This window comes from Paramisgurnus dabryanus, chromosome 11 (assembly GCF_030506205.2).
Source record: "Paramisgurnus dabryanus chromosome 11, PD_genome_1.1, whole genome shotgun sequence".
NCBI classification, from domain to species: domain Eukaryota; kingdom Metazoa; phylum Chordata; class Actinopteri; order Cypriniformes; family Cobitidae; genus Paramisgurnus; species Paramisgurnus dabryanus.
Window position 1 is genome coordinate 17,666,581 of NC_133347.1, and position 21,311 is coordinate 17,687,891.

Here is a 21,311-nt window from a genome sequence, read left to right on the forward strand (position 1 = left end):
ATTGAGAAAAGCGATGTTCATTTCCATCGAATTTAGTAAAACGTTTTCAACTTTAATAGTCATTTAAATATCTTTACTCAATTATTTGGACTTCGAACCTTTGGGAGATAATTTTGAATGTCCTTTAAAATTAGCTAAAAATTTTTTTTTATAATTTCATTGTTTTTCTACATTATCGGTCCATATCTTAAATGGAAAGTTGCGACTTCCGACTCATTTCGCCAGAGCGGGTCACAACTATAGGTATGTGAATCAAATAAAGGTCTTGGGTGTCTGGCCAACACTTGTCCAGCGAATGTTAAGTCAGACACTATAGACTATATTAAGGTATAGCTCTCTTGGCTAAGGAGATGAATATCCTAAAATTGATCCAACAGCTTTAAGAGCAGGTAGATACCTATTGGGTTAGTTTCCTGGACAGAGATAATCTTAAACCAGGACTAGGTCTTAGTTTAATTAGGATATATAACTAGTTTGAACAAACATACCTTACTAAAAACATTACTTTTGTGCATTTTGAGGAAAAACAAAGGGCACTGATGTATTTTAAGATGTGTCAGTGCAAGTTTTGTTCAGTTTGGTCAGCTCTTACAATTATTTTAGTCGAGGACTAGTCTAATCCCTGTCTGGGAACCCACCCCTTAATGATTAGTGACTCCATGAGCATGAACTACAAATAACATCATGTGTGATACAAATCAGACTTTATTGACTTACTGAACACATACTACTCTAAACATACAAACACACACACATACATACAGTTTAGCATTGGAAGAAGGTAGACGAACGAAGTCGAAGAGACGAACCATCAGTTACTTAATTTGATTGCACCTTAGTTAAAAAGGGATGCGTAATGCATCAGTGAATAAGACTAAGTATGATACTTGCATGTCTTGCCCATTAAAAAAAAAAGTGTCCTGATGTAGTTTGGTGAGGCTTCAGTTGAACTTGGCTGAAAGAATTGATGAGCATGAAGACAAGGAAAGACAAGGCCTAGGCCTGGCACAATCTAGAGGTACGCTGAAACTTAGTTTTGCATCCTTATCCAGAAAGAGATGTAAAGACCGGGATGACTGAGGGAAACTCAGAGAAGAGCCGACATTTCAGATAAGAACTCTGTGTGTGTTCTTATGTAGGGGTTTTTAAGCTGTGAAGAGGTAACACCTTAAAGATGTGTCTGACCCAATCAGAGGTCATACTTTTAGAGGGAAAGTTAACTGTCTTTGTCTTCCAACATGCTGTTTTGTATATGGAATTCAGTTGGATTGAGGTGCTAAAGAGTTTCATAATATTATTATGAAGAAGAGTTTCCTAAACATAATGTATATTATCATTCAGGAAATCAAAAATGGAACACACAGATACCAAACAAGGTCTAAATATGATTTGGATTAAGTAAGTAATATTAAACATTAATTGAAACTAGTTTGGGTTAATATAATGATATAACATAAACACCAATAACATAATCCATGGTGAGATTAGAAATAGTTGATTAAGACATTTCCCTTATACATTTATAAGTGAATACATGCATGACTAAGTAGAAAGTTTCTTTGTCTCAAAAGCTCCCACATTATTTTGTGGTCATAAAACTCTAATCTTGATGTGTTGCCATAGTCACAAGGCCTGTTAAAAGCAGTTTGGGTGTAGTGTTGAAGACCCCTGGGCTTAGTCTGCTTTTTGTGTGAGGGTCTGCACTTATATTTATGAATTATAAGTAGTTATTGTGCATCTGATCTGGCTCGGTCATTACAGTGCCCATATAGTATATACAGGCACCTGAGCTGAAGTTACTTAATTTTACTGACTTTTTTCGACTTAATCAATTTAATTAAATGAATCATGATAGAAAGTTGAATTTAAAGTTAATTGTAAACTAATGTTGATTTTTCTCATATGACACCCCTATAACCCATCACCATGTTACAAATGATTTAATTTGTTCTGTTATCTTTTTTCCTTCACCATGAAGCATTCTCCTTTGCTTTCTGCAGCCAGAAAATCTACTTCTCACAAAATAAATGCACTGACTACAAAAACGACTAAAACCATTGCATTAAAGGCTAGACCAGCCTTCTCTCCTCCAGATGTGTCGAGCATTAATGCCTTTTGAATTTCATCTGGTTCTGCCTGTCGCCATGTCTTAGTTCCTCCAACTCTCACCCAAGACCGATCGCCTTCTGTCATTATAGCCACATTGTTTGTTGCATTGCTGATCAGTGGTGGATTTGTAAAAGGTGGAAGGTGAACAGGCTTTAAATCACCACCAGTGAACACGGATGACTGGACGCAGTACAATATCTCACAACCATCACTAATGGCAGCTAAATGTTGGCTGAACTGAGGTGGACAGCGAGACTGATTTTGTGCAAGAGGATTGCCAGACTGACAGCTAAAAAAACCACCAAAAGGTACTGAGGATTTTGTTCCTTTTGTATAATCATTGCTCAAACAAACCATCATGCCATTAGACAATAGTTTTTGAGCAATGAAGTTGTCAGGACAGCTGCTGGATTTTGTTATAGGGTTTGGCAAAGATGGTCCATAAAGACCTCCAAAAAGATATCCGGAGTAATTAGGAGTATTCACAGTTGTGGAACACCAGAAGGTGTTAATTGTTGCGCGACGGACAAAATAATTATCACCACATATCTGGTCACAACAAGAACGCAGCCATAAAAAACCACATTTATGACATTTCTCCCTGCACTCAGAACGATAATACCCATTTTCTATTGTCTCAGAGCGTAATAGGGTGGCAGTGTATGGCTCAGGACATGAAAAATCACCAGTGGCTGGATTCTTCTGCGCTAACTCATCACAGATGATATTTCCATCTTCTGTCAATGGAGTGCATGCTTGATAAACACCACCAAAGCTAAGGTTAGTGACTGGACCCTCACAAGATCCATTCACATTTGCCTGGAAGTTAAAATTTTGATAATGTGGATATATACACCCTGGAATTGTGTTTATTTGGTAGTAATTCTCTGCAGCCTCATAAACTAACAAAGCTAGTTTAGTAACTATTGGCTCTGGAAGGTCTGGAAATGTTGATGGATTGAGAAAATAGTGCAGTGGCACTCCAGAGCGATCGATAGCCACCAGATTATTGAGCGTGCTCTCCTGCCACTTCTGTAGAGTGATGCCTGGGTAAAATAAAGCCCCTCCATGACTCTGAATTAAAGAATATGTGATGTTACCCTGATATTCACTTATTTCAGAGCTTCCTTGAGTATCCTTGCCACCAATATCAAATTTTACTTTGCCAAAAAAGTTAAAGCCTGCTGATGCTGAGACAGAAGACATGTGTGACTGACTGTTAGAGACATAGGACTTTTTCAGATAGTCCTCCTGCACTAAAGTGGCACCGGCATCAACACTTGTGATAACATGAGTACCATAGTCAAGAATAAGTTTCTCTGACAGGTAAGTTGCTTGACGTGTTTGATTGTTCTTAATAGCGTCTGCGATTTCCATGGCCTGTTGAGCAAAGGCAGAGTCCAAGGCGAAATTCGGATATGCCTTCACTGCGTACAGATGATTATGTACCTGAAAATACAAAAAAAATATAGAAGAGAAAAAACATAAATAGAAAGTTAAGGCACATGGAAAAAATTACACATGGCTTGTCTTAAAGCAAACACCACAGACATATAAACAACAATAAAAACTTGATTTTCCTCACAGTGGGAATTTAAGGCTAGTCCCAGACTAAAATGCATTGTGCTATTTTGACTGAAAACAACTTGCAGTAATGCCAGTGATGTTTTACTTTATAATGCAAATTTATGAAGACCTTAATCTTAGCTCAGTGAAACACAGACGTAAAGTTTAAAAAATCATTGTAAATTTAAGAGAATAATAAGAATTTAATAAGATAATAAATCTACATCTAGAAACTATTTGGCTGATATGAATTTGTATGATTACTACATACTCATTACATATGAGTTGGTCACCTTGTAAAATAGTTACAAATTTCTGAGGTTGTGTTGACACATCACAACCATAGTAATAGAGCTACAGAGGACAGCCAATCAAAATTCATTTGAAATTAAATAAATAGATATTGTTATTGTTTTTCATGATAATTGTACGTTTTTGCATGATTATCTTAGTACAAATTCATACGAATTAGCAAACTCATAAAATATGTACGAATTCCTGTGAGATCAGGCTGGGCACCTGTATTAAATCCTACATAAAAATTCAGATAAAAGTTGTTAAAGCGGTGCATGCTTCAAAAGTCACTGTTATAATCTAAAGGTCAATTTAAGTATAATAAATTCATAGTTTGTTAACCTTAAAATAGTGCTACAATGTTTTTTAACAATATAGACGGTTTCATCGGACGCACGTGATACACGTCTGGATCCGAACCTTACTTCCGGTTTCGTTTTTTTAATGGTCTGACTAGTTGCTAAACTGATCTCTTGAACAAATGCCTCGTCGAAAATAACAAATGTTTTGGTTTCCTAGGTAATCTATGTGTTGTTTTGTTTGCTTGTTATATAAATAAACTTTGTTTAAAGAACTTTGTTGTTATTTATTATTAGCGGAGTTTACCGGAAGTTACGTGCGGACCGCGACAGCGGCTTGTTTATGTTGTTACTGCTGAAACGGTCTATAAAATGTTTTTTTTAATTAAGAGTGCAGAGATCAACTCATTTGCATTTTAAAGGACACACCCAAAAACGGCAACATTTTGCTCACACCTACAAAGTGGCAATTTTAGCATGTTATAATAAATTATTTGGTAGGCTATTATAAGCTAAAACTTCACATATATACTCTGGGTACACCAAAGATTTATTTGACATCTTAAAAAGTCTTGTGAAATGTCCCCTTTAATATTTAATTGGACAGTTATTTTCACTTACTTGAACCCGAGCTGTTACCGAATTCTCTCCCACTTGGTGGGTTTTCATACGTTGGTTTTCTTTTGAGAATTTTCCATTGATTTTAGAAAAAAAAGATGCATCTGCATTGATGGAGCGTGAAGTTGAGCTTTTCTCCTCCAGCCAAGACATGATGATCTCAGAGTGAGTTTCCACTTCGCTCTCTTTCTGTGGAATGACAAAGACTTCATCAGGAATGAGATAAACACCATCTTCAGTGGTCTGGCACTGGGAATAGCTCAGGTCCATCACTCGTCCCATGTCTATGTTACGCAGGTTATCCCAACCGCCTCCTGGTAAAACCTCCAGTGCTGTTAAAGCAGAGTTTTTGCGACACTCATTGAGTCCATTACTGGGACGGATGAGTGGAGAAAGATCACAGACATTCATGAAACAGTAGAGCATCAGCAGATAGATTGCTCTAAATTCCATGATTCTCAAGTGTGCTTGATAACTGTTTTCCTATATGATTGCATTTGGTATTTATAGCAGTCCCAACGGGTGTGGACTTCATTAAACCAGTTTAGCCAGTTTTATTGATAAGCTAGTACGTTTTTTGGAACAATGGTTTTGTAACGGTTGATGTGGATCAGAATATAAGTTCGTTTAGTTCAAGTTCGTTTATTTCTATAGCACTTTTTACAGATCAGGACTGCCCAAAGTGCTTTCCATAGTGGCAACAGATCAACACATCAACAATAAAAACACAATTATAAAATAACAAGGAAATAGAAAACATAGGCACAGTGCCAATTTAAATCAAGATATGATAAAAGCACCTCATCAGTTTGAGGTCCACTGTTGCCTCCTTAATTCATGTCAGTTGACAGAACACAGAGCATCACCAGTCAGTTGACTGAGTGCAACAATTACAAAAATGCAAAAACATAACACAACAGACAAATTAAGACTCATATCAATAGGTAACTCACTGTGCCGTTCGAACATAAGAAGAATGTAACAGCACATGTCAGTAGACTGTGTTCGAAATTACTAAAACATTTATCAGTGCAAAGAGTAACTCATGACATTTAAATATGATAATTGTTCAGCTAAATACCATAGGCAAAGAAAAATAGGTACGTTTTCAATAGAGATTTAAAAGTGCTCGCTATTCCATAATCTAGGGCCCATAATTGAAAATGCTCTCTCTCCTCTGCGTTTTAGTCTGGTAGCAGGAGCAATAAGCAAACTTTGCGAGCTGGAGCGTAGTTCTCTGGGTGGTGTATATGGACTAAGCAATTCCGATAGGTAAGAAGGAGCCTGGTTATGAAGGCATTTGTATACAACAGAATGATTTTGAAGTTAATCCTGTATTGCACTGGTAGCCAATGGAGATCACGTAGAAGAGGGGTAATATGGTCATATTATAGAATATAACATAAGAAAAGATTATTTTCAATTTCACTTTTACATAAAAGCTTATGTAAGAACTATAAAGAGCAAACATCCTATAGATTATTTTGGTACATAATTAGGGGAGGGAAGGGCACAACCTGACACTTTTCGCCTTTGGCTCTATCATTAAAAAATATTTGTTAGATTAATTATGAACAATCAACGCACACACACACACACACACACACACACATCTCTGCTACAAATGAACAATTAAAGTTTGTTTGTGGGATCTACCGTTATTGTACTACACCCTTAGAAAGGATTTGTTAAAACAACACATTAGTTAATCCGCACATCTCTGTGTTATTATTGAAACACTTTTAACACAACTTGTGTTTTATTTTAACATAAAATAACACATAATGTGTTAAAGTGACACCTAATTTGTTAAAGGCATAACACAAACAAACGCGTAAAAAACTAAGACATTCTTAGAGTGAATTACGTTGAAAGGAGTGCAAGCACAACTTACCCCATAGGTGGGGTTAATTGTAACAAACAGAGGGTTTATTGTAACAACTGCTAATTAAGGTATAAAAAGTAGTGCTTCGGTAATTGCCCATATTTGACAAATATATGTTACTTTCAGTGTCAGAGACTTTAATCTGATGTGGGCAGCTAGGTAGCTAATGCAAATAAGAAGAGGTGTGGTGTGGTATTTTAATTCATTGAAAACCAGATGTGCTACAGCTTTCTAGATCATACAGAAAGGTTTAGTCATACGTGCTGCGGTTCAACTGATACAGTACAGTCAAGTTTTGACATGATAAGTATTTGGAGAAGGAGCTGAGTATGCTAAAGTCTGATTTTCCTAATGAAAACACGCACCATAAACATCATTTACATGTAGGTATTTAGCAGACGCTTTTATCCAAAATAATTTAAAATCCTAGGAAATCAATCTGAAGGATAATTATTTGAAAAATGCTATTCAAAGATACTTTCAGTTACAAAGTTTCAGCATACAAAAAAACTGATCTTTCATGTCTGCTGTAAACACACTCATTCAACTTTCAAAATGGCAGTGGAAAAAGTAAGTGAACCCTTAGAACTGATTTACACCCCTCCCCTTGGCAGCAATTACCTCATCAGACGCGTCCTGTAGCTATGGATCAAACCTGCACATTGAGGAATTTTAACCCATTCTTCGTGCCAGAACTGATTTAGCTCCATCATATTCTTTGGACGTCTCATGTGTATGGCCCTCCTCAAGTCAATCCATCTCTATTGGGTTGAGGTCTGGGCTCTGACTTGGCCACTCCAAAAGGCGTGTTTTTGGTTTTTCTGAAGTCATTCTGTTCTGGTGTTTTTGGGTCATTGTCCTGTTGCATCACCCACCTTCCACATATTTCAGCTCACGTACAGACATTCTCACATTATCCTGAAGATTTGTTTGATATACTTTGGAATTCATCTTCCCCTCAATGATTGCAAGCTGGCCAGGCCCTAGTGCAGCAAAGCAGGGCCAAATCATGATGTTTTCTCCACCATACGTTACAGTTAAATAGTTCAATCTTAGTTTCATCAGTCCACAAAACATTTTGTCAATACCACTGTGGTACCACAAAACTAGGCGTGCAGCAATGTTCTTTTTAGTAAGCGGTGGCTTCTTTCGTAGTGTTCTGCCACCCTGCACTGTAAAAACTATTATTATCTACTCAATATTTTTGGTGAAGCATTTTTACACTTAAAAAAATTGAGTAAATTTGAAAGCTATGAAATCGATTAGATTTCAGTAATTACATTAATTTCCTATCACAAATTAAATTGAGTAGATGGAATCAAAAATATTAAAGCAAATCAATAAAAAAATCCTAGTGAAGTCTACTAAAAAATTTAGTTGATATCATTAAAAAGGTTACTTAGATGTAGCTGAAAATTTTGTGAATATTATTTTAACTAAAATAAATTATTTTTATTTACTTAATGTAATAAATTTATTTCATACTGAACCATCAACTATCAATGATAAACAAAGCAATTTGTACACGTTATTTTATTGAAAATGGCAAACATTGTTACAAAAACAATCAGCTGAATAAACTCTGAGAGGTCTCTCAAATTCACAGCATGCAGAATCAACACCTCTTGAACCCAGAGAGGTGGACCACCAGCACTTGTACCTGCAACAAAGATAACTTTATTTAAACGGCTGTCCGCTGTGACTCTGGACGCTGCCACAGAGCCCCACTTAGTTTAACATTAAAATAACACATTTGTCTCAAATCTGTAACGATTTACAAAGGCTACGAATGCATATTTTATATCTGGAAGTAAACTTTGTCTGACTAAACTCGCGCTATTTAATGCGAACGTCCGGTGCGGTGTCAGAAACTGCGTGAGTTGTCCTACACGAGACGCAGTGCATCTCCACCGGTGTGTGAGACCCTTAACACAAAAAAGGAAAATAAAGAATAGGCATATGGAGTAAAGAGAGAATTAATATAAATGTATATAAGCGTGTGAGCTCTGTAAAGCTCTGTTGTGTTGTTCCGCTTTCATATGAAAGGTCTAATAAGTCCGGGTGAAGCGAAACTGAGGACAGGTGTCATGAGCAATTCGGTCCCCCAGAGCAATTCGGACTCCCCTAGGACCCCGCGAGATTCCATTGTCTGGAAAAACTCCTCATGGGTAGTTTTCTTAGCGCCTTATTACAATTCCTACAAAATCGCGTTATGATTTATGTAGTTAGAACGTTGTTAAAATTACAATTGATGTCTTTTAAATGATGTTTCATATAGTAGTATATAAATGAGGCTATAGGTGGGAGATCTACACATTGCTTGTGTCATATTATTTAGATATTATATTCTGTACCATTTCCACTTTTTACTGTCGACTACTTCTACAATTACTTACTCATTAATTACTTATACAAAACATGATTACTACATAATTGAATCACACATTTAAATTATAATTTATAAGCCATGATTACTACACTTTTACTATTGAAAAAATATATTCCGTAAGGTATGTAAATTTCGAGCGTACTGCGCAGACTCAAACTGAGCTTGGTGACGTGAGCAACCTGTCTGAGACTTGTAAGTCTTCTAATAGCTGTGCCAAGAGAAATCTGAATCACCCACCGAATCTTGCAGAAACGGCAAGCGTGAATGGGAGTACATTTTGTATTAAGTATATTTAGTATTATGATTAATTACTTGGTCATTTTGCATAGTATTTATTTATTTTAAAGTTTAACGCCAGTACGCCATATTCTACATGCGCTTCTCCTCCTGTCCATACGGTAATTTCTCTACTGTGCGACAGAGAGTCGCGTGGTTATGACGCAATCGTTAGCATAGTTTTACCAGAGTCGTATAATAATAGAGTTACGACACTCACATAGACGTCCGTTGTAAAAATGGAATGCGGAAGTAACAGCGTTTCATGTAGTGACCGGTAGTGACGCATAGTTCCAAACGCAGCACTGAAGCCCATTCATTTCAATGGCACCTGCTGGTAAATCGATGAAATTACCGTTTCTCTTTACATTTTCGGACATTTCATTAATATAGTCAACAGTGATATTTTATGAACTCTGCTGTAGGTAATGATTATCGTTAATAATAACTAGTAAAATTTTTATATTTTAATGAGTTGTGTATAATGTGTGAATAATATAGATTTAATGGTTTAATATTTTATTACTGGTGGCCATCTACTTTATACTTATCTTTTTTTATATATTACGAGTAACACTAGGGGGCAACAGCGACAAGCTAAATGCCTTATAAGAAAGTCACACTGCTTCACAATGCTGCTATGTGTTTCATTGTGTTTGGTAAGTAATACGAGTGATGTATCCTCGAAAATCATGTATGATTATATTAACATATAATGTGAATTTAAAATATGAATTTAGTGTGTTTCTGTTATGCTTCACTGTTACAAATAACCGCGTTTGCGATCTTTTTTGTGATTTTAATATATTAAAAGTGTAGGAATTATGTTTTTAGCAGATTGATAGCCATTTATATAGCCATATTTTGCTACAAAAATAAAAGATAAACTGTGTTGCTGTAGTTGGTATAGATAACCACAGTTATATTTGGGTCACAATTAACTGTTTATCTTTATTAACTGATTTACTGTATTTCCATCACTCCCTAGTAAAAAAAACGTTATAAACACAGTTAGTATAGTGATCAATTCCCATTACAAGCTAATATTTACCTAAAATAGCTGAAAACCTATGCAAACAGATTGACAGCCCTGCTTGGTTTGGAACTGTAGAACGTTACATGAATCACGTGACCGCGCGGCGGCGAGATCAAAGCGTTTCGTAACTCTGTTATTATACGACTCTGAGTTTTACTAAAACTGCTTCTACTGGGCCATAACGTAAGATACAAGGTAATGGAGCCTATTATACATTTTCGTGTTTCTTTAGAAATAATTGATGCACAAATTGAGTCTTTAAACGCCTCAGATGTAAAGTTATTCACTGTCAAAGTGACGCCAAAATGAATGGGAGTCAATGGAATGCTAAGAGCAGGTGGGGGTCCGCTAGCTAATGGCGGTGCCCAGGGCTGCTTCAATAAAATATGAAACCCTGTCCCCCTGGGGGCGGGACCGAATTGCTCATGACACCTGGGGCACGTTCAATCTCACACCGGTGCGCAACGTTTTGCTACGGTTTCCGGGTTGAACGACATGTTTCCTTGAAACGGTGTGCAACGGAATCCAACAGGTTTTAGAAGCGTTTTCTCTTGTTTGGTGGGTGTGTCAGAAATGTCAGCCCAATCAGCGGCAAGATGTATAAAACCACGCGATCGTAAAGAGACAGCTCCCTCAGTGGGTTCAAGTTGGAATGTTGTCTTTCATTCTGGACGGCAAGGTCAGTGACTGTAACATCGAGGGTATTTTACAGTATTAAACACACATTTATAACGATTTCATCAGGCTTCAGAAACATTTAAAAAAGAACACAAAGCATGGCCTCTCAGCTACCGTAGTTGCAACTCTTGCGTCATCACAACAGGGTGTTCAATGCATCACCGTTTCAGTTTAATAAACGTTGTGCAACGTTCTGTCGGGGCTGAACGCAGCCCTGATTTCGGATCGCCTGACTATCACTACAGATTTACACGTGTTTGTCTACACAACCACATTATGCAGTAATAAAACGATCAGAAATGATTATTTTACACACATTTCAAGTAGCACAACACTTTGGTTACCTGAACAAATACGTAAAATAAAAATATTCTTGATTAATCTAGCAGTATGTGCACAGAAAGCTGTTATTGTACCCAGTTTACGGTATGGCTCCGAAAGTATTCAGATAAAGACACGCAAGGACACATCAAATATTTCATTAAAAACAAGTGTAAATATTAATAAACTCAACACTTACCAGGAATTTTGAGGAGTTTTGAGGTTGTTTGTCTTCCTGCAAGAGGCGCTGTTTCTTCTGCTGCTGAATAAAAAAATCTGATTTAATAATTTTTTTTGCCTACTTTTACTCAAATAATACAATCTAACAACGTTTCACCAAAAATATTGAATAAATCATAGTTAAAGTTATGCATGAAATTTACTTTTTTTTTTGTTGATGTTAAATACCTATAGTTTTGAAAGCTAAAATATATAAGTGTGACATTCTGAAATATATTGATTCAAATTTACAACAAATATTAAGGATATCTATAAGAAATAATCTGTTAGTTAAATACTTATTTTATTTGATGTATACAACTAAATAATATCTGTACATTTTACACACAAATATATGTTTATTTTTTAGTCATTTATTTTGGTTTGTCTAACTCAAAAAATCAACTTAGTGAAATAAAGAGATTTTATTAAGTTATTTTAATAATTTATTTTAGGGATATTTACAAAGCCACTGAATTATGTTGTTTTACGTATTGTAGACTCAGGAACAGAAATGTTAGCAAGTTCCAATGATGCCTTCAAATATTTGGCAGTCATTCAGGGTTGTTTCTTTACCTCACTGATGAGTCTTCGTTGTGCTCTTGGTGTCATTTTGACTGGGTGCCCACTTGTTGGTAGAGTAGCAACAGTCCCAAAGCATCTCCATTTGTAGATTCTTTACCTGTAGACTGGTGAATTTCTAAAGTCTAACTCTGTAACCCTTTCCAGCTTTATGTAAAGCAACAATTCCACACCTCCAAACGTATTATCTTAACGAGACTCCAGGTGTGCTAAAACCTGACTCTAATTAGCTTTTTTGAAGTCATAAACTCAAGGGTTCACATACTTTTAACGACATGACACACATTACCCATAATCATGACATGACACGTGTCATAAACATGAAGGAGGGTTTATGCATGTTTATGACAATTGTCATTAGGTGTCATTTGTTCAATTATGTAATTTTAATGCAAATATGACATTGTTTGAGATGTCTTTGTTATGACAACTTGACTTAAACCAATACAACATAACTTGTCCTAAATCTGTCATAAACATGACATAGCAGAATAATGATCAAACTTAAGAAAATACTTAGCTTGGTTTAACATTACATTAAATTGCCATTTAAATATGTTAATACTCTGTCAAATAGTTTTATAAAAGCATCATGAATATTTTCCTTGACCTCAACTACAGTGGTAAAAATTAAACTGGTCATTAAAGTGTTAATACCATGTTGCATTTTGCATAAAGGTTTTTAATATTATTTGACAGAAATGTCAAAAGATTATACTTTATGTGCACAATACATAAAAAACTGGAGGAAACTTTAAAAAAAAAACATTATGAACTGAAGAATATTCATGACGCTGTTATAAATCAGTTTGACAAAGTTGTCATGACAAGTTATGATGGATTGGTTAATGTCAAGTTGTCATAACAAAGAAATCTCAAACAATGTAATATTTTCATTAAAAATGACATAATTGAACAAATGACACTTAATGACAGTTGTCATAAATGTGCACACAATCTCCTTCATGTTCATGACATTATAAATGTGTCATGTCAGTCTTATAAACACCCCTTCAAATAAAGTGTTTTCATATATGGCATATACAATAGATTACATGGGATTATTGCACATTTTGTTGTCCTTTTGAAGACATAATCTAACAAAACACTATATGTATGCTGAGACTATACGAAGTTTAGTCAATTAATATGATAAATAAAAAATTATACTGATACAGAGACAGTATGCCTTTCCAGCTTGTAAATAGCCCTTTAAAGCACAAAAAAATATGTAACAACAGGAGTATGATAGCCTACATAGAGTGGTCTTTAAAACTGTAGCCAGACCATAATAAAAGCTCAAATTAAATTACTTGTATAACACATTGCTGCAAATTGATTATTAATGACTGTGATAATCAAAGGTATTTTTTGTTTTAGGTGGTTATAAAATACATTGTTTGCATTTTATAATATAGAACAATTTATGAAATGTAATATTTACCCAAATTTACCTACAGTATTAATTCTACAGAAATTGAAGTGATGTGCCAAACATGGAGATTTGGTCACTGTTGAAATTATTCTTGGCACTTTGAAAAAACCATATCATTCAAATTACTTTTATAAGCTTGTCTTATCTCTCACAGTTCATCACAAAAAAATCCCAGTTTGGCCATGTTGTGCTGTAATCCCTGGAGCAGGGGCGGACTGGTCGTCTGGCAGACCGGGCAATTTCCTGGTGGGCCGATGTACTTTTTGGGCTGATACATTGTCTGACCAGCCCATAACACTAGTGCAACGCTGCCCATTTCTTTCTTTCTGTTTGTGCTTAATATATTGATGGCATGGTGGCAGTGTAATGCATTCAAAAAAAAGCGAAAGATGTTTTTCCTGACAGACCGGCCCATGAGACAACTAATCAGCAGCCTTATTGTTTTTTTTTATTTGACATTTGGCTCGCCCAATTCTATCTTAAAAAACTTTTCAGGCTTTTTTGCGAGCATGCAGCGCCAGTCTGCATCTGTCAAAAAGTAAGAGACGAAATATTGGACCTGCGGTAAGCAGAAATCTTGATTGGGGCAGCAGGGTAACAAAAAAAAAGAGATGAAAGGACAAGATATATACAAAATTAATAGTTATTAAGATTGCTGTGCTTTGGAATTGGTAAAAGGTATTCAGGAAAAAAGTGATCAAAATATCAAAATATATGTTATGTGTTAGCGCTTATACTTTTCTGCTGAATCATTATATGACTTTAGGTTGGTATAGTCAAGATTGCACAAAGATGGGTGGTATTTGTGATTCTATGTAGTGGGCCAGTTTTGGCCAAAATGCCAGGGCCGATTTTTTTGTCCCAGTCCAGCGCTGTCCGGAAGAAAAGCCAAGGACCCCCCTGATAAAAAATATGTTTACGTGGTTATGAGTGTATACATTTCCTTTCTACATTTGCCATTTAAAAACTTGTTTAGTCATTTCAGGGTAGGCCTACATTCACTCAACCAAACATGTTTACTCATTTAGAATTAAATCTTTTAATAGCCAAAACCCACAATAAAATCCCAAATAGTGTTTTTAAATACTTTATAAATACTTTACAATTCTAGATAGTTTGGTATAAGGTTAAAAAATAAAAATAACCTCTTGTCATCCCTTTATGCCATACCTAACCTGTATCACCTTCGTAATGCCATCATTGGTCTCCTCTCCACTAATAAGCTGGTGTGTGGTGGGCGTTCTGGCGCAATATGGCTGCCGTCGCATCATCCAGGTGGATGCTGCACATTGGTGGTGGTTGAGGAGATTCCCCCATTCATATGTAAAGTGCTTTGAGCACTGGAAAAGCGCTATATAAATGTAACTAATTAAAAAAAACTAATTATGTCTGTATGTATTTTAATTATTAGGGTTTCGAGCACAAAGTGCTTGAAAACCTATTGTATTTGTCTGTTTTATTATTATTATTTTTCCGCCTTAAAACGCGTCGCCCAGCCCAAACCGTAAGTCGTAGAAACTTGCCACTTGGTCAACTGGTTGTATATTAGCAGGCTACTCAGATACAGTGAATTAGCCAAATCGGCCCATAGGTGGCGCTATAACGATGGCAAACGCGTTTATGGTCATAACTCCCACAATTCTTATACAAATGTCAAGTGTCTTATATTGCTGGAATCCTTGCATCAAGACGAAAAAAAAGTCTATCTCCGATTTTATTTCCGTCATGAAAAATTTTCCGCTATTTTAGATTTTGTCGAAAAAAATAAAAACAAACTAGTCCTAGGTTTTTCGCCCGATCGGAATCATTCCAGTGCTAAAATGTTCCTTGGAGTTTGAATAATTATTAAAAAAAAGTTGAACTTTCGACTCACGGTCAACATGCCACGCCCAAACGTCTGAATTGTGGGCAGGAACTACAACATTATTGGCTATAACTGGGGATAGGAATGAAGTATCAACACGACACTTGGTACTTGTGATGAGAGTCATGGCCTGAGGTTTCATGCATCGTTTCGTCACAGCGCCACCTAGTGGTCAGACGAATCGAATAATGCTTATAACTTAGGCTGAGTTTAACGTATTTTCATGCGACTTTTTTCCTTGGAGTCCTGAATTGTTGCCGAGTCCAATGATACCAAGCATGCCAGGTTTTGCTTTACGGTTGGTTCTGCACAGGAAAATAGCGCTTAAAAAACACGCGCGAATAACTCCGCGAGGGTTCATCCGATCGACTCGAAATGACCATAGGAAGAACACTGTATTACCTTCTGAACAAAAAGTTCTATTGGCATTATGTTAAAATTTCCATCAGAAATGGCCGAAAATTGCAAAAAACGAAAAATTACCTCCAAATTTTGTGTTTTTTACACATATATGGTCATATCTCTGCAACAAAATGACATTTTTTCACCAGATTTGATACGCTGATGTCTGAGCAGAGTCTGAGGCAATACAAAACAAATGGTATGCCTGCACCACTAGTTGGCCTCATAATTGAACAAAACCTTTGACGTTGAGCTAGCACAATGGTCACACAACTGTTTTTTCACTAAACTTAAGTGTATAGCCATGATACTAGCTAGATGTAACACATTCATGACGTTGCATGCACAAGTTTGTCATAGCGCCACCTAGTGGTTATTTGTTATTTTGACTTAAAAATACTGCAACCTTATATCTAAAATCATGAGTCATCGTGGATTACTGTATGCCTTTCATGGCTTTGAGTATAATCATTGGTGGATTGCAATTCACTCCCTAGCAACCAATCAGAATACCCTAGCAACCATTTAGCAAGAGCTGTATCTTTGTATCAGAACATCGTAGAGATATGGGGTTCGGCTCGTTTGACTTTTTTACACTATTTTAACATTTTGTGACCCAAGTTTTGCCACTGTAAGCACCACAAACATTTCCTTCAGTGTTCTATTTGTCAATGCTTCGTGAGAAGAGAGGGAGACACTTTTTTACTGAATGATAGCACCTTTTTTGCTGATGACTTTGAATAGGTGTGTGAGGTAGCTTATTTTTTAAAATTTATTTTGTACAATTCAGCAAAACTACACAGGCATGCCCTTAAGGTCTTAAGGTCCCAAATCGCTTGAACCTGACTCAATGGCCTTGTAGTTCAACTAAACACGGCCATTTCTGCATTGTATGTTACGGTATAAATCTGAAAAACGAATTCTCGTTAACAAATTATCAGAATGACTTAACATTAAGGATGTGACATGTTTGTCCTATAGGTGCACCTGTGTGTAAGCTACATAGTCTGTCTGAACCGTTTCTGACCATCTCTTATGTTGTTCTGGATGCGATGTGGTGTATCAGCCTGTTCGACGACGTCTGACATGTTTTACATGCTTTAATGCTCGAAACCCGGTAAACGCTGCTTGCAGCTTTAATTGTATTTGCTTTTTCTAATTGTTTGTATGTTTTGTTTGTTTTTATCTGTCTTGTCTTGCGTGGCTTTTGGACATGAGTCTGGCAAATAAACTGAATTTAATATATATTTTTTACCAAGACCCCATGTTTTAAAATAGGCCAATTGTGCGGATCAACCCTGACACCCAGTATGAACTTACTACACTGCTACCACCTTATGGCCATCAGCGTCAGTACAGCTGTTTTCACTAAACTGATCTCTACACTTTATTTCCCACCCTTAAAATACTTTTCAGGGCAAAAAAATTAATTTTACATTTTCAAAAATACATATTTAGTTTGATTTATAAGCTGTTTATCTTATAGGGACCAAAGAGTAGTCTTTGTATTTTACTGTCACTTTAACTTACCGAAGACCCTCTCTGTGCACAAATAATATAAATTGTGAAATTATTTAAAAGTATAATTTTACATAAGGTTATAACCTTAACAGTGCAGGTGATCAAGCTCATCAGCAAGGACTCGATTGAGGCCTGCATGCTACGTGTGGGACAGGAGAAACTGAAACTGGAGAGGGTGAGTTTTAATACTGCCAGTATCTATACAGTATACCCAGGCCAGCTGACAGTCTTGCCTGGGCCCGGGACAAGATAATCTTAGAGGGCCCCCCCACCCCTTACTTTTTACTGGTAACAAGAGATTTGGCATCAGATTCAGGACCCACGAATATTGCATATTATACATTGTATAAAACATTTAGTTAAAGGTGCTTTTCGTAATTTTTAGAAGGATCTCTTGACAGAAATGCAAAATAATATACTAAACTATATTATCAGGGGTGTATAAAGACCTTTTTATAATGAACCGTTATGTTTTTATTACATTAGAATGAGACGTTTTTATCTACATACACAGAGGGTCCCCTTACAAGGAGGTCGCCATTTTGTGCTGCCATGTTTCTACAGAAACGTTTAACGGACAAACTTTTTTTACTAAGTTGTCTCTGACGATGACATGTTTTACTGTAGCTTATCTATGCGTTTCAAAAGCGAGGGGTGAGCAGTGGATTGAGCCGTTGGTTGCAATTTGCAACCTCACCACTAGATGCTTCTAAAATTTACACACTGCACCTTTAAATGTAGTACACTGAAAAAAAATATTCATTGAATTTAATACATTTTTTAAGGTAAGTGGTTGCAATCAATTTATTTAAGCTACATTTAAACAAAAAGATTAGTAAAGTAAAATAGAATATAAAACTTTTGTTTAAATGTAGCTTAAATAAATTGATTGCAACCACTTACCTTAAAAAAACGGATTAAATTCAATGAATCATTTTGTTTCAGTGTACTGACGCTGTATACTGAAACAAAATATCATAATCACGTATGAATTATGAACAGACTATTGGAAATATCAGAAAAACAACTTCAGCTAATATTATGCTGTGTTTGGACTAAATATTGAATAAATATTACTCCTCTCTTTAGAAATTTGAAGTAAACATATAAACTCAATCAATATTTCTCCAAACATGCACGCCTTTGAACCAAAAGTCCAGAGGGATATTATTTTGTAAAGAGCTTTCATGATGAGCATGCATTAGATTTTTCTCAATGAATGCGACTGAGGGTAGAGCCCTGCATTTCAGCCCAAGCCCGACCCGACCTTTTTACACCCCTCAGGTCGGGTTTCGGCCAATTTTAACGTCACAGCTGATACGCGGGCGGACCTCGGGCTTATAGGCTTCTCCATCTTTTTATATTTTTCAATTTAATTAAAATAACATTTTGACAGACGATGATTGCAAAACAACCGTAATAAGACTTTTAACCTATAGCACGAGTCCGCTATAAGCACAGCCAGCCACACATTTACAATGCAGCTGTTGCGTATTTAACAGCAGGACCTTCAGCGCACCAGGAAAAAATATTAATGGAGGACTAGATTAAAACCTTGGATACTGCGCATAATCTATGCAAACAGCATCCAAGACATAATCTATAATATATATATATGCATAGCGAAGTTGTAAGATAAGGCAGGTTGCATGTTTATTCGTTTCATGTTTATTTCGTTTCGTTTTGTAGCTATAGCCCTTTTCATTTTTTTATTTCTGCACCCGTTGCAGCTGCGAGCAGCAGAGCAACCTGCCTACGCTTTTTAAAAATAGTGTGTGTTGATAATAAACGTTTAAACTAACACTGTGATATGCTGAAAATATATATTTTATATAGTTGTTATTATAGACAAGTGAAGTGTTGATCTGAGAGTTCAATTCATCAAACATGTCGTCAACTTGCTGTCGGCTGCGAACCGCTTGTTGGAACAAACAAAAATACTCTAAAATGTAAATAAAAAAAGAAATATAACTATTTTGCCATTTAAAACAAATCTGAACTGCTTTAATTGCTGCAAGAGTAGTACAGCTGTGTAAGGAATCTGTGTAAGGAGTTATTTTTTCTATTTCTGCGGATTTCTTTTGCAGAATCTATGCGGAATTTTGCAGAATAATTAAAAATGTTTTAAAACGATCTGAGAGAATATGCGCTGTGAATATTACAAAACAATAAAATATTTTATAATTACATTTTATTAAAGGATTACCCTGAATTAAACTGGACCAACATGAACCAACAGATAATGGACAATGTGCTGTCACAACCATAGAGTTTAATATAAATTACATATATTACTGTCTACAGTGTAACAGTAAAAAGAAAAGGCTTCTCATAATGAATGTAGCCTATATCAAGATAATTTCATCTGTTTAACAACACAATGTATATTTATCTTGTAAACGGATTTGAAATAATAAATAATTTTCGCATCACTTAGCAATAGAGACGATAGCGAATTCATTATCTTCTCCGCGGTAAGTTTTATTTCAAATTCAAGTTTTACATATTAAATAGTTTGTGCTTTCTCTCATAAAAACCTCACAGCAAACAGCACAGACTTCTAAACACACGCGATGCAGTGACTATATCTGCGGTCACAGATTCCTAACGGGGATAATTAGGAATTCTATTTTCCTCTATAAGGCCTATATTTTCTTCTTTTCTTTTCTGAGCACCGGACTTGTGCTGAGTCTGACCGGACATTTTGAGCGTACTGAACTTCAAATCAAATTAATCAAATATTTTCTTTATTATTGATCAATTATTCCATAGGTTCCAGTTCTGGGGCCCCCTCTGGGCCCCACCCCACCCTGGGCCCGGGACAACAGACCCGTTTGTCCCCCCCTGTCGGCGGGCGTGAGTATACCAGCTGTATTGCTGTGTAATTTGATGCTAACTCGATATTACTGTAAATTAAATTTTTTGGCTCTGTTCAGGTGAAGATGGAGCTATGACTGAACAAATGGCTGAGCTGCTCAAAGTCTCACTGGGTTTATAAAGAACGTAAATCAATATTGCACGTGCACTGCCATTCACTCATGGCAACGTGGAAACAAAGCAACTTGATACCCTTAAGTCCTAAAATCAATGTTTGACATGGGAGCTGTTAATGAGGGTTAGATAAGGACTAGCACTTTCTCTAGCAGTGTCCAAATATTTCAGGTCCAGTTTAAAATAACGCACAAACCTTGAAAAAATGATATGTCCATACTGGAGAAAAGTGATCAGTGTTCACCTGAATTATTACTTGTAATATCATACTGGAGGAGACCCGTTTTGCATTTTTACCATCTGTAAAATGTGAAACTTTATCAGGTCAGATTAGGCCAGATTGCACACACAGGGCTTAATGTGTCTGTTGAGCTTTTATACGTGTACTGTAGCAATTTAACGTGTAATTGTTATATTTTTATAAACAAAGATAATACATCCATTTGCTGAAACAATCTGAACTTTATTGATTGAAAAAGGTTATTAGATGTAGTTTGTGTTGAAAAGTGGTGGGGACAAAAGATCAGATGAAAAAACATTACAGTAGGACGGGAAAAATATTGAATAACGGCGCATCAAAAATGGGTATAGTGTAGGCCGGTCAAGAACACAAAAATACTCAGCATAAAACCCTTAACAATGTCAACTGCGCATATTACAGTCCCTACAACACCAGCTCAACCGAAAAGTGCCAAAGCACCATATCATAGAAAACAGCAGCGCATTAAGTCAATGATTACAATGAAATTCATTACATATGCAAAAGAAAACACACCATAAGCAAACAACGCAACATACACTGTAAAAAAAACCTGTAGAAATTGCA

The 21,311-nt window shown here is 36.0% G+C and overlaps 2 protein-coding genes and 1 long non-coding RNA gene across 3 annotated transcripts in view; 1 reads left to right on the plus strand and 2 right to left on the minus strand.

Annotated features, from left to right (window-relative positions):
• Positions 1-20,679, plus strand: part of smarcad1a (SNF2 related chromatin remodeling ATPase with DExD box 1a) — a 31,452-nt gene extending 10,773 nt beyond the window's left edge. The window contains exon 23 of the mRNA XM_065247191.1: positions 20,431-20,679. Coding sequence (XP_065103263.1) covers positions 20,431-20,492 — 62 coding nt within the window. The 3' untranslated portion in view covers positions 20,493-20,679. The remainder of the gene's footprint in view (positions 1-20,430) is intronic.
• LOC135729492 (macrophage-expressed gene 1 protein-like) lies at positions 688-5,364 on the minus strand. The gene is made up of 2 exons (XM_065247189.1): positions 4,890-5,364; positions 688-3,558 (listed from the first exon to the last, which is right to left on the minus strand). The coding sequence occupies exons 1-2, from the start codon at positions 5,337-5,339 to the stop codon at positions 2,017-2,019; spliced, it is 1,992 nt and encodes a 663-aa protein (XP_065103261.1). The 5' UTR covers positions 5,340-5,364; the 3' UTR covers positions 688-2,016.
• LOC135729493 (uncharacterized) lies at positions 8,298-12,529 on the minus strand. The gene is made up of 3 exons (XR_010525686.1): positions 12,267-12,529; positions 11,671-11,730; positions 8,298-8,431 (listed from the first exon to the last, which is right to left on the minus strand). It is a non-coding gene; the product is annotated as an uncharacterized lncRNA (long non-coding RNA).
• Positions 20,680-21,311: the final 632 nt, after the last annotated feature.